This window comes from Athene cunicularia, assembly GCF_003259725.1.
Source record: "Athene cunicularia isolate RWA chromosome 15 unlocalized genomic scaffold, athCun1 chr15_part1, whole genome shotgun sequence".
NCBI lineage: Eukaryota > Metazoa > Chordata > Aves > Strigiformes > Strigidae > Athene > Athene cunicularia.
In genome coordinates, this window is record NW_020799121.1 from 14197296 (window position 1) to 14210280 (window position 12985).

At 55.1% G+C, this 12985-nt stretch overlaps 1 protein-coding gene across 5 annotated transcripts in view; it reads left to right on the forward strand.

Moving 5' to 3' along the window:
- Positions 1-12985, forward strand: part of RPH3A (rabphilin 3A) — a 36335-nt gene that overhangs the window by 10810 nt on the left and 12540 nt on the right. For 4 of the 5 annotated variants that reach the window (XM_026859805.1, XM_026859804.1, XM_026859808.1 and 1 more), the window contains exons 2-7: positions 1476-1694; positions 2200-2214; positions 3026-3169; positions 11217-11346; positions 11637-11723; positions 12206-12371. In XM_026859805.1, coding sequence (XP_026715606.1) covers positions 1618-1694; positions 2200-2214; positions 3026-3169; positions 11217-11346; positions 11637-11723; positions 12206-12371 — 619 coding nt within the window. In that variant the 5' untranslated portion in view covers positions 1476-1617. The remainder of the gene's footprint in view (positions 1-1475; positions 1695-2199; positions 2215-3025; positions 3170-11216; positions 11347-11636; positions 11724-12205; positions 12372-12985) is intronic. The other variant, XM_026859807.1, reaches the window with a different exon arrangement.

Consider the following 12985-nt stretch of genomic DNA (forward strand, 5'->3'; position numbering starts at 1 on the left):
GCTCTGGTCCCGCTGGGACCCCCTGGCAGCTCTGGGACGCTGGTTTCGGTGCTGGGACCTGGTGGCATGCAGGCAGCCGAACAGACCCTTCTGTGCTGCATCTTCCCGGGACAGCGGATTTGGGAGGATGAACGGCCCATGGGCTGGGCTCTGCAGAGCAGTTTGGGTTTCTGTGAGTTTTCTTTTTTTTTTTTTTTATTTTTTGTAGTTCTGCTGCAGGCAGGAGGAAGCAATTCAAAGGCAGCGAGGGAGGCTGGAGCTGGGGGGTCCCAGTGGGTGCCCCATGCTGGCCCTGCTTCAGTGCTACGGGAAGGAGATGGGCAGGGAGGGAAAAACCCACAGATGGGGAATAGTTGAGCTCACAAAAACTTCCCCCATCAACAGGGTGCCCTAACGAAGGGGTGATTTGTCCTCTCGGTGCCTTGCACTCTCATTAGCGCTGCAGCAATGCCAAGCCCCGTGGGGATGGATTGCTTTTTCTCTTTTATTTCCACCTTAATGGCTGTACAGGGAGGCTCGACCCGTGCTTCTCCCTTTGCCAAGCGGGATCTCGTGGGTGATGCTGTCCGTGGACCCACAAGCTGCACCCTCTGCTCTCGAGGAGCCTCCTGAGAGCGGTGCAGGTGGGACAGTGACTCTCAGTGTCGTCACAGCGTCCCACGGGCCGGGCAGGGGGATGGATCCTGCCCTGCCCTGGGCTGGGGGACACTGCGGTGTTTAAAAGCACTGATTTTCCCCCAGAAGAGATGATGGGCTGGCTGGATCCATCCCTGTGCTGTGGGTGATGCTGGTCGGCATCAGCTTGGGCTTTGCTGTCTAGTCCCCATCCCCATGCAGTGAATAGGGGCGGTGGGTTAAAACACCCCCAGAAACTGGGAATAAACTAGCCCTCAGGCTCTGGATTTTGCATCCATTTGGTTTTTAATAAAAGCTGTCAGTTTTGCTGAAAGGAGAAGGGTTTGAAGAGGTCCCTTTCTTGATGAATCTGTTGGAGATGAGTAGACAGAATGTCATGTTCGGGTCCTGTTGCCACATCCTCCTTCCGTGTCTCTCTCCTGCTTTCATTTTGCAAGAACTTTAGTGAGCAAAAATGGAAAAGGAGGAGTTTTGTTCCAGAGGGAACGTGGTTTGGGGGAGGACAGCGAGACGTGCTGGGTTTTGGGGAGAAAGTTTCCGGGTTTGTAGATTTGTCTCTGAAACGGAAACATCCTCTTCCCTCCCGGCTCTGAAGCCTCATAATTAATGTGAGGTCGGGTATCTCATTAATTACATCCGTGCCGAGCGCAGCTGCATTGCCCTCCTGGGAGAGTGGTGGTTGTAGGCTCCTGCGGCTCACACATGATACCGGGACAGTGACTGAAGTGACATTCCTCTTCGTCTCTCTGCTCTCGCTCCTCTTAAAACCAAAAGTAAAGCCCTGCCCAGTGTGATTTTGTGTTTTTTGTTGTTTGGTTGTTTGCTTTTTCTCCCCACAGCCTGGCTGAAAGCACACCGGGTTACCTCCGTCGGCATCGCTGCTCTCTGAGAGCACGGGCAGAGGAGCACAGTGCTTGACGCCGGCTCGGCGGAGCACCGGGGTGCCCAAACCCCCTCCCCGCGTCCCCTGGGCAGCCGGCGATGACTGACGCGGTGGTGGGCGGCAGCTCTGACCGGTGGATGTGCCCCAGCGACAGGACCATGTCTCTCCGGGCCAGGTGAGACGGGAAGGCCGGGGGTTGCGGGATGCTGCTGGGTGCGGGAGGGAGGAGGGTCCCTGCGGGGTGGGAGGTGATGCGGGTGCAGCCACCCCGGTTCATCCTCTGGGGGCGTTGGGAATTGGGGTTGCGCCGGTGGGATGGGGACATTTGGCCCCGTTGCCTCCTCAAGCCTCTGAGAAAGGTGGTGGGGACAGACCCGCGGGTGCGCACGCGCCCCGGTGCCGACCAGGAGCCCCGTCCGTCCGTCCTGGCGCCGTGCAGGGTGATGCCGCATCCCGCCGCTTGGCAGATCTCTGTCTCGGCTGGATGGGGGGTGGGCAGCACCCCTGGGTGCTGGGTTTGGGTGCCTGGATGATGCAGGGGCCGGGCAAAGCTCGTGTTCGGGGCTTTCTGCTTTGGGGGAGCAGGGGAAGTCCATGGAGAGAGACTGTGCCTGGGCTGAGCTGTCCTTGTCCCTTCTCTCACCTAATCCTTGTTCCCTCTCTTTCTCTGTGCCTCCCAGCAGCGAGAAAGAGCAGTAAGTATCTCACTTTTTTTTTTTTTTTTTTTTTTTTTTTTTTTTTTTTTTCTATTGCTCTTTACTTTGTGCTCTGATGGTCTTGAGAGAACAGGAAAAACCTTGCTTTGGATGCAAGAAAAAAAAAAGCAATTAATTTTGGGAAGCGTTGCACACGCCTTTAATGAATTTAAGATTTGAGACCGTGCAGGTCTGCTCAGCCCAGGGGGAAAAAGGCCCAGGAAAGGTCTTTAGATGAGCAGAGAGATGAGGGGAGTTTGCCTTTTGCATCCCTTGTTAGGATTGGTACCTGCAAGGCTGGGTGGCAGATGTTACCGTGTCACCAGGTTAAAGCTGCCCACGGCCCAGGTTGTGTGAAAGGATCTTTGGAAATGATGTTGGGAGAGGAAAAACTCCCCCGTTTGGTGAGATGTACCCAAAGAAACATCCGCTCCTGTGGCCGTCGCCTCAGTACCGCAGCTCGTGGGCAAACCCCGTGTTACGCGGCGGAGAGCAGGGTGCAGAATGAACCATCCGTTGACACTTCACACGGAAATACTCAGAATATTTTTGAAAAGGAAACTTGGTTTATCCATATGGAACAAGCGTTGCCATCTGAATCTCCCCCAAAAACGGAAATAAAAGCTTCCACCTGGTGGGTGGGGGCTCTTTGCAGGCTTCCTGCTAGAAGAGAGCTCGGGGGCATCGTACCCCTTCTTGCTGGACTCGGGGGTTGGTGCCTGGCTATCGCCCACACACACACACACACGCACGTGTGGATGCAGACGGGTGTGCGTGTGCGGATGATGCCCTGGGCCCCTTCTACCCCCAGGCTCCCCGCCGGCTGGGCAGCGCGGGGCGGCCAGCCCGACCGGCCGCGCAAGAGCGAGGAGCTGACGGACGAGGAGAAGGAAATCATCAACCGAGTCATCGCCCGGGCCGAGAAGATGGAGGAGATGGAGCAGGAGCGCATCGGGTGAGGTGGCGGCGGCGGGGGGACGGGAGGGACCCCCCAGCTCGCTGGTGCCCACGGGGGAAGCGCTGCCTTGGCTGCTTTCCTGGCCAGCAGCTACTGCACTGCAGTGTTTCTCCTGAAAGGGAGCCTGCGGGGGATCTTTTTGAGCTGGCGTTGGTCCTTGGCCAGGAGGAACCTGAAAGCAGGGGAGGGAGCTGCTCTGCGTGCCGCTGCCGCTGTGCTCTGGACCAAGAATTTATAGTCTCATCGATTTTTCTTTTTTTTTTATTTATTTTATTTTTTTTATTTCCAATTTGGTCCAGAAGGAATCGTTAATAACAACTCATTTTGTGGAGTGAAGCTGCTTGCCCAGTCCTGACCCCGAGCACCTGTGAGTGCGGGCAAAACCACGGCTCACCAAAAGGTGGTTTGTCTTGGTTTGGGAACAGGGGTGGATCCGTCCCCCGCTCCGGCTGCGTGTCCGGGTGGTTAATCCCTCCTGCCACCCAAAAATGAGCTGTTTGTGAGGCTGAGCAGGTCTGAGCGATGCCCAGCCTCGGGGCCGGCCCCGTGTGTTGGGACCAGCTCCTGGGGGGGCTGACGCTGCCCCGCCGCACCCGCAGTGGGGTACCCACAGTCGCCGGGGGCATCCCTGAGGGTGAGAAGTGCCTGTGTTTGCTTTGACCGCATCCCTACCTTGCCTGGGCAAAGGTGCCAGGCGAAATAATCCCAATAATTAAGTATCGACTTGTTCCGCTGGGGCTGGTTTTCCGGAGGGGATCTCTGTAATCCCGTTTGTGAGGCATCATCCCTTTTCTCATTACAGAGGAGCATTTTATTCTCGCTGAGTTTAAGCATCGACTGCCTTTTTTATTTTATTTTATTTTTTTTATTTTTAAATTTTTTTTTTTCCCCCTTGCAGGGAAAATCCTCAGGCCCGGTGCTCTCCAAAGCCCCTCCTGAAGCTTTGCTCAGCAAACAGGCGCGTGGCCCTGTGGGGCAGCTGCTTGGTGAAACGCTGCGAGGACCCGCTTGTGCCCGCGGAGCCTCGCGCTGCAGCCGGAGCTTTAATCCATCACCCCGGCTGCTTCATAACACTTAAATACCGAGCGTGCGTTTGCGACGGGGTCACGGGGTGATCCAGCCGCAGCACGGAGGGGTGGCTGCAGCCCGTGGCCTCCTAAGAGGTGGATTTATTTACTCGGTTTTAGAAACGCTTTGTTAGGAGCGGGTCTGGGAAGAGTTTAGGCAGGTATTGCCTCGACAGCAGCCGTTGGTGCTGCCCCGGGCTCAGCGTGTGCTGCTCCCCCGGGCTGGGGGGGGGGCTCCCCAACTGGCGCTGCCTCACGTGGCAATGTGCCCCGCTTTCCTCTGCGGGCTTTCTGGCAGAAAGCAGGTGAAAGTAGCTACGAACGGGGGTGATTCATTCCCCAAAAAGTGCTTACAAACAGCATTTTCCCAGCTTTGCCCTTTTGCAGCCCAGTAGGAATTACTCTCAAAAGTGATGCTCTCTGGGTTATGCTTCAATCAACTTTAGCAGTGGGGGAAAGCGATTTTAAAAAATTATTATTATTTTATTTTTAATTTAAAAAAAAAAATTTTTTTTTTTTTCATCGTGCATTCCTGCAGCTGTTTGCAAACCTGCAGAAACTCTCCCTTTTACCTTGCTTAGGCGAGTCGGAGGAGGTTTTTTCTCATCTTCATTCATGAAAAAAAGCCGGGCGGGGGACTTGGTGCTGTACTCGGAGTAGAGCAGGGGAAGGCTGGCGGATGTGCAGTCGCAGCTGATTTGCCTCCTGCGTGTAGGCGTAGCAGGAGCCCTGCCAGCTCCTTTGTGTTTGTTGGCTTGCACAACAAGAGCTGTAGGATGTGCAGCTACAGAAATATGGGACAGTGTCTATATCAGCCTTGTACAGAATCACCCGTTCAGGAGCTGCTCGGATGTTATCCAGAATAGCTCCTTATATTACAAAATAATCCGGGTTTGCCAGGCTGGCCTCTGGCAGGGATGCAGTGGTTGTGACAGTGTCCCTCAGTCACGCAAGCTGCTCTTGGGAGATGCTCCTGGAAAGCGTCATTTTTCAGCGATTTTTCTGGGAGTTTCTATTCCTGTAAGGGGGGAAAAAAAAAAAAAAAAGGAACATCCGTTTAAAAAAAAAACCTGGTTTGGGTTAATATAAGGAATAGCTTACTTGAAGCGAATGTGCCTTCCGAAGGGGGAACATGCAGTAAATACTTGGAGTTGTCTTAATGAGTGGATGTGTTTGAGGGGCTGCATTTGAGCTTTACGTATAATATTTGAGCACTCACGAAGCCTACAGCTCAGTGGCTGGCTGCAAACGAACCTCCTCAGGCCTTGAAGTCCTTCCTGATTTAGTGCCATCCGTCTCCTCCATCTCCTGCCCTCTCGTGTCCCCTCTCCTGCACCCGCCGTCCCACGAGCCCCTTACCTCAGCGGGGAGGGTGGGGACAAATCAATGCCTGCTTGTTGAGATGTTTGTGGAATCGGACGTCGTGTCAAAGCCAGCTCAAATTAATCTTAGCAAAAGGGTATTTTTAGCACCAGGGGTGGATGGAGGCCTGTGGGATACGTGATCTGGATGCTGATGAGGACTGTAGGACAGGGGCACTTTGGTGTGTGTGTTTTGTTTTTTTTTATTTTTTTTTTCGGCTGGGTCGTTGTCTGGTAGCAAGAGAAGGAAAATAGGAGCTGAAATGATCTTAAACAGTGATACAGTGAGAGGGCATCGAGTGCGAGTCGGTGAAGGGCTTTGCAACTGCCTGGGGGTTGGGATAATCTTTTGGGCCGGTTCAGAGGTGCAGGGGCTGAAAGCCGGAGGGCAAAGCAGACCTGTGGCAGGGATGGATCCATTCTCATCCCTTCTCTCTCTCTCTCCCTTCATGGCCCAGGCTGGTGCTCAGGGGGTCCCTGCGGCAGCTCTGAGCGGTGATGATGCTCCAGCTGCAGCCTGTTCCTCCTCGCTGACGTGGGAGCACCTGCAGGCACTATTTGGCCGTTAGGCACCTATAATTGGGTGCCATCAATAACCCACCAAGTCTGCTGCGCTGCCTAATGAGGTCCATCGTGCTTTCGGCGTCGAAGGAAATCTCTTAAACCACCCGAAGTTAGAAATCTCAGTTTCTGGAGAGCGCCCCACGGCACGGAGCTGGTTCTCCCCGGCGTGACGTGACACACGGGTCCTGGGTCCGGCCGTGCCCCTGCCTGGGAGCAGCTCTTCCCTTCCCTCCAGTCCCCTCTGACAGGGCGACGGTTTGACTGTCTCCCCGAGGGCTGCAGCCTCTCACCTTTCCCCCCCCCCTCCTGAGAGGACCAGCTATCAAGCAGGATCGCGTTTTAATTTGGCTGCTTATAGCCGGGATGACACGTGCGTAATGCTGGAGCAGATGGCTGGAATCGCAGGGGATTAAGTCATTAACCATGGTGGCCAGCAGCAGAGATGCTCTCTGGGGGCCACAGTCTCATATTTTCTTCCTCGTGTTCAGACAACACAAAAATAAAAATAGGGGCTGGGAAAGGCAGAGTAGTTGCTGGAGGCAGACAGAAATGTCTCCTGAGATGCCAGCTTCTAGAAGAGATGAGGTTAATTCATGGCCAGAAGACAGTTCTCGAATTTTTGTGGGTTTTTTTTTTTGTTTTTTTCCCCAAAAAAAACCAAAACAAACCCCTGCTCTCTTTATTTTTGAGGCTGGGGTGAACCTGCAGCATTACAGCCCTCCTGTAACGCATGACAGGAGGCAGCAAGCCCCTGGAGTGATGCACTGACACTCTGAAATGCAGGAGTCCCCCCGAGCCTCCCTGGGCACCTTCCTGCCATAGTGGGGGCTCCCGGCTTCTGAAAGTTGACCTGTAAAAGCTCGAGCGATGCTTTACCTTTAGTTACCTGTGCGCCTGTCAGGGAAGAAAATTGCTTCTCATTTTTTCACCCTGATTTCAATTTCGTTTTCTTTAATCTGTAGCTTGGCTTCTTACCTTGTCTCTTTTATACCATTGAAATTAGCCTTAATTTAATATTCAGCCCTTTAAGGCGCATGATTTCCCTACGGAGGCAAGTCAGCGCTTAATTCTGGAGGCACTCTGCGACCTCCTTTGTGCTGAATTTCTTTTTGCCGCCCAAAGCGGTGGCTTGTGTCTGTTCCCGCGTGGGGCTGGGGGGGCACCTGGCCCACGGATCAGGTCCTTCTCCTGCCCCCGTGCAGCACTTTGTCATCTGCTGCACTAAATGTCCTCCCTGATGTGATTTAGAACCCATTAGGCGCATCTTTAGCCATTCGTTTCTGCCGAGTGGAAATGAATATTTAAACACAACACGCTCTTGCGTGCCTGCCCCGCTGTTAAGTCTTGTTTTCCCGAGATCCTCAGCACTTAACGCCACCGACTCTCCGTCCCTCTCTGGATCGCTCTGCTCCTAGAGCAGGAGCAAATGCTGATGCTGGAGCACGGCGAGTTTCTGTCCCATCCCTGGGATGGTCCCTCAGCCTGGCGAGCAGCCTTTGCTGCATCCCTGGGGGACCCAAGGCCCCGGGAGGGGGTTTTTGGGGGCTTCCTGCAGGCACGAGCCTTTCCCCTGCCCACGCTGGGGCTCCCAGGTGTGGGCAGGAGGTGGCAGGGGAGGGCTCCCACCAGCCCTCGCTGCCCCGGGGCTGCTCGCCTTTCTCTTCCAAACCATATTTATGGGGCCAGGCAGATATTACATTATCAGGGGACTGGTTTATTGCTGTTATCTCAGGTGCATGTTAAGCATTTCAGATACAGCCTCTCGCCCAGTTCTCATATCTCGCTCCCATCAGTGACTAATACGTATGTCTTTGGCAGGTGACGGATGCTCTCCCTCCCCGCAGGGCTGTCTCCAGGCTCAGCGATGCTCCCGGGTGCTGGGCTTAGCCAGCTCCCTGCCACCGGCTTCAATCACTCCTCTCTTGGGTATTTTTTCCCCCTGTTTGAACAATCTGGAGCCTATTTCCTGCTCGTTAAAATCAGTCTTACAGAGGCCAGAGGGATGGGCTTAATGGTAAGGAAGATGTTGCTGTAGTCCTAGGGATGTGCAAGGGAGAGGGATGGATCGGACGGCTCCTTTATGTGCAGTCAAAATGAGAAACCAGTGACGTCCAAGGGAGAGAAAAGCTTTTGGGAAGGCAGAAAACTTGTTCCTGGCTGCTCCCCGGGAAGAGCAGGGCATCCCTCTGGTTATCAGGGGGAGAACAGCACGTGTATAGGGTGATGCTGGATGGAATTGAAGAGAAACCTGGGCTTTTCGCTCCTTGTTATCCCCTTAGTCAGGAGCTTCCCAGCCCACGGTGAGATCCCCCCTTTCCCAGGTCCTGCCCTCTTTCTGCCAGGTTCACGCCAGGACTTAAATTTTAACTTTTTATACAGTCCTCTGACAGCGGCGTTTGATTCAGAAAAGCAGCCCCATTTCCCTGACTTGAATGGGTGTTGTAATTAGGCAAATGCGTTTTGTTGGAAACGGGTGCCACAGGTGTGTGCTGACTGCCGAAGCTCTTCCACTGGTTTAAAAAAAAAAAAAAACAAAAAAAACCAACCCACCAAAAAAACCCCAACCCCTCTTAAGAAGCCGCTTCTGGTAAATGAGAGACTGGGAAAGATTTTTTGCAGCTAAATAATGAATCTTTTGAAATGCAAAGGCTTTCTTTTTTTTTTTTTTTTTTCCCCCCTTTGATTGTGCCATTTGTTCTAGTTTCTATAATAAGTTTGTTTGGGCTTGCAGATTTCAAACTGGAAGCTGCTTCTCTTGGAGCAGAGCTCTTGCAGCACAGTGAGGAGGGGGGGGGGGAAACTGCAGAAGATACAGGGCTTGTACCCGTCCTCTGCTATGAAAAGAAAGGTTTTACCCCCAAAATATTTCCCCTGTTGGGGTGGGAGCAGTGTTCTGCGGCAGGAGCTGGATGATGTTGGTTATTTGCCGTTGGGGGCTCTTCATGGGGACCCTGCGTTGCATGTGGTGGGACGTGGGCTGGGAGCAACCATGGCGTGATTCATTTCGTTTAAATCAGAAATGTTTGGGGAACAGCCAGTTTCCCGGTTTTAATTGGCACGCTGCTGGCTGCTGGCTGGGCGTTTAGGGGATGATGCAGCTCTCTTGAAATCACCGGGCCCTGCGTGATTGCAGCGGGGTGTATCGGCCACGCAGCGTGGGAAGGCACCAAGGGCGGATGGTGATTCCAGCAGCTGATTTATTCCGTAGGAAGAAATCACCTGTGGATCATCTGCAAAGCGGTGAGAGATGCTGAAGGGCAGGGAGAGACAGGCACGTCCCTCGGGAATAACGCCGGAGTAGGGAGTGGGGCTAGCAGATGGTTTCCCCGGTAAGAGCGAAGCGGAAAGCCATGGCAGCACCTTGCTGCGGTCTGCCGGTGGTATTTTTCAGCAAAAGGGCGAGAACCTGAATTGCTCTATTTAGAGCCCGTGGTCATGTCGCCGCCGACGCTTCAGGCGACGGAGAGTGAAGGAACTCGCAAGCTCGCCCATCTGCTGTCTGGTGACACCGTAGCTGTCAAGATAACACTTTGTCCCAGCTGCTGGCTCCGTCTGGCCCCGCTGGCTGCCCGGCCCAGCTTTCCTGTCCCCTGGCTGGAGATGGGCTGCGGGTTCATTAATAACTGTCAGGAGGCACCGCCGGGCCCGGGCGAGGGGAGGAGTGGGAAATTCTCCCGTGGGTTTTAGCCCGGCCGATGTCTCCCACCTAAAGGAGCTGTTGTAATAGCACAGCTTTGGTTGGGTAACGCGTGCTGAGTCACGGAGCCGCGTCCCTGCTTTGGGCTTGACTCAGTGGCTGATGAAGTGCTTCGAGATGCTCCCGTTGACTGCAGCGAGTTTCCCGTGGGGCATTTTATGAACTGTAATAGGTTGCGTGTTCCATGATGGTTTTTCCCCCCCCTCCTTGCTGCTGTTCCTTTACCAAGCCCCCGTGTGCAATAACGCCATCGTGTTCCCGCGGGATGCCAACCACCCTTCGAGCGGCTGGAGACCGACCGCAGAGACACCCTGTGCGGAGGGGAGCTCTGACATTGTCTGTGAGAGATTCAGAGGCGCTGGCAGCCGAGCTGCCATAAATCTGAAGCTGTCGTCAGACATGTGGGAAAATGTCTTTTAAATGTCGGGTGTTTTTTATGGCACACCGGGTTAGCAGCTTTGTCAGATTTGGGTCAGGCTGCCACGGGAGCGGATGGCAGCCCTGCGGCGAGGGGGGCTGCTGCTCCCGCCGGTGGGCTTGGGTCTCCTCCTCCCTTTCTTCATTCCCTCTCCTTCCTGGCTGAATGGCATAAATAATGCATCCTTTTTTTCCCTTTAATGCTATTTTTAGGGCCAAGATTCTAGGTTAACTGAGCGTACAACTCACTGCCAGCTCTTGGGTGCTCGGCAGGCAGCTCGCCCCTGCTCCTCCTGCTTCACAAAGTGCTTTTGCCGGCGCTGCTGTTGTTCAGAAGTTGCTTAACTGTTTAGGTTTTTTCACCTTTGCAGTAAACAGATGTGTTTTTATAGCCTGTTCTCCAGCGGGCTTTTTGCGTTTTACTCAAATTGCCATAAAGTAAATTATATGCCTTTTTTTTTTTTTTTCTGAGAAAAAATGAGACAACTAATTAATTCATTCAGTCCTCCCACCAGAGCTCTTCCAAGATCTCCTCTTGCTGCTCTTCTGTGGGCCGTCGCTGGGACTGGGGGGGAAAGGGTTTTGGGGGTAAAAAAAAAAAAAAGCTTCACTGACAGCAAACAGCTCTGTGCAAAGCTGCTGAATGGGATCGATTTTATGCACGTGTGTGTATGTGGGAGCTGGGGCCGGTATCCGCTCTCCGGCAGTGTCGGTGGAAGTCAAAAGGCATGTGATATAAAGCTATGGGGGAATATAACGCTCGGACACGTCACCTGGGATGCGTTCCCGTAGCGGGAGGAGGAGAGGCTCTGCTGGGAGCCAGGAAAAGGAGCGGCTGGACCAAAGGCAGCAGCTGCCCCCTTGGGAGCGGGACCCCCGCATCCCGAAAAGCGTCAGGATGCTTCTCCTGACAGCCCCTGTTGTCCCCTCTCTGCCAGGCGCCTGATGAGCCGGCTGGAGGACATGCGCCGGAGCGTGCTGGGCGACGGGGTGAACCGCTGCATCCTCTGCGGGGAGCAGCTGGGGCCGCGCGGCTCCGCCTGCGTCGTCTGCGAGGACTGCAAGAAGGTGAGACATCACCCCACGGCCGGGGGCAGCCCCCCTCGGACCCACACGGCCTCCCCTGGTGCAAAAATGGGCACCGTGAGCTTTTGGTGAGTGTTTTGCACGAGGGCACATCCCCGGGGGGTTTCTGCAGCCGCTGATGTCTGTGTGGGGAGAGTTCTCGTTAACCTCATGCTCCTGAGCGGTGATGCTGTGGTGTGGTGGGACCTTTCGGTGGCCCCGGCATCCCCGCTGCCACCCGGTGCTTTATTATCACAGAATCATCTGCGATTTCATCTGTATTTTCTCTGCAGAACGTCTGCACCAAGTGCGGGGTGGAGACCACCAACAGCCGGCCCCACGCCATCTGGCTCTGCAAGATCTGCAGCGAGCAGCGGGAGGTGAGCGGGGTAACCCCGGGGCTTTGCACCGGAGCGGGGGACACGGTCCCTGCCCTTGGGTTCACCCTGTGCGCTGTCCCCACCCCAGAGCTCAGATGGGACCAGTTCCAGACTGGGGGGGTGCTCCTGTCTGTCCCCCAGCACCTCTAGACCTTCCCCAGTTACTTAAATCTACTTCTTAGAGGATGATATTGTGGTTTTTTTTACGTAAAATGCCTTTTTGCTTGTTTGTTTGTTTTCTTGAAAACAAAATCTTGAGGTTGAAGAGGCTGTTGTGGCCAGCGATGGGTTCCGTGCCACCTACAGTGTACCAGTTGAAGAATTAATTAATTAGCAGGACGGGCTGTGGGGCGGTGGGGTGCACGTCCTCCACGTTGCCTGCTGGAGGAGGACCCCGGTGATGCAGGGGGGTGAAGACTGCCAGGTCTGCACCCAGCATCCCCCCGAGACATGGGTGCCACCCCGCTGCCTGCACCCCCCAGGTGTGGAAGCGCTCCGGCGCCTGGTTCTTCAAGGGTTTGCCCAAGCAAGTGCTGCCCCAACCGATGCCCGTCAGCAAGAATAAGGGACCCCAACCTCCGAGCGAGCCCGGCCCGTCGGAGCTGCCCACCCAGGACCAGAAACTCCCCTCCCGTGCGCCCACCCGAGGTAGGTGACAGTGGGTGCTGATCCCCCTCCCTCACTGCGAGGGGCAGGGGTCCTGCCAGCGAGGGGGTGGGTCTCCTCCCCGTTGTCTGCAAGGGCGAGCCCTAGGGAAAAGCAGCCAGAGCAGTTGTGGAGTTTGTTTTGTAAAGGGTGCAGAAATCACCCCGCCGCCCTCCCTGCCTGCGGAGGCTTCCTCTGAGCTGTGCTGATCAGGGTGGCAGCGTCTGCGGGGACATCCTCAAGCCAAGCAGCCCTGGGTGGTGGGGATTGAGGCCGCCCCTCGCTGAGTGGGCTCAGTTCTGGGCCCCTCACCCCAAAAAGGCCATTGAGTGACTCGAGCGTGGCCAGAGAAGGGCGACGGAGCTGGGGCAGGGTCTGGAGCACAGGTCTGCTGGGGAGCGGCTGGGGGAACTGGGGGGGCTCAGTCTGGAGAAGAGGAGGCTGAGGGGAGACCTCCTGGCCCTCGGCAACTCCCTGCCAGGAGGGGGCAGAGAGGGGGGATGAGTCTCTGGAGCCAAGGCCCCAGCGCCAGGCCCCGAGGGAATGGCCTCAAGCTGCCCAGGGCAGGGTCAGGCTGGCTCTGAGGAAGGATTTCTGTGCAGAAGGGGCTGTTGGGC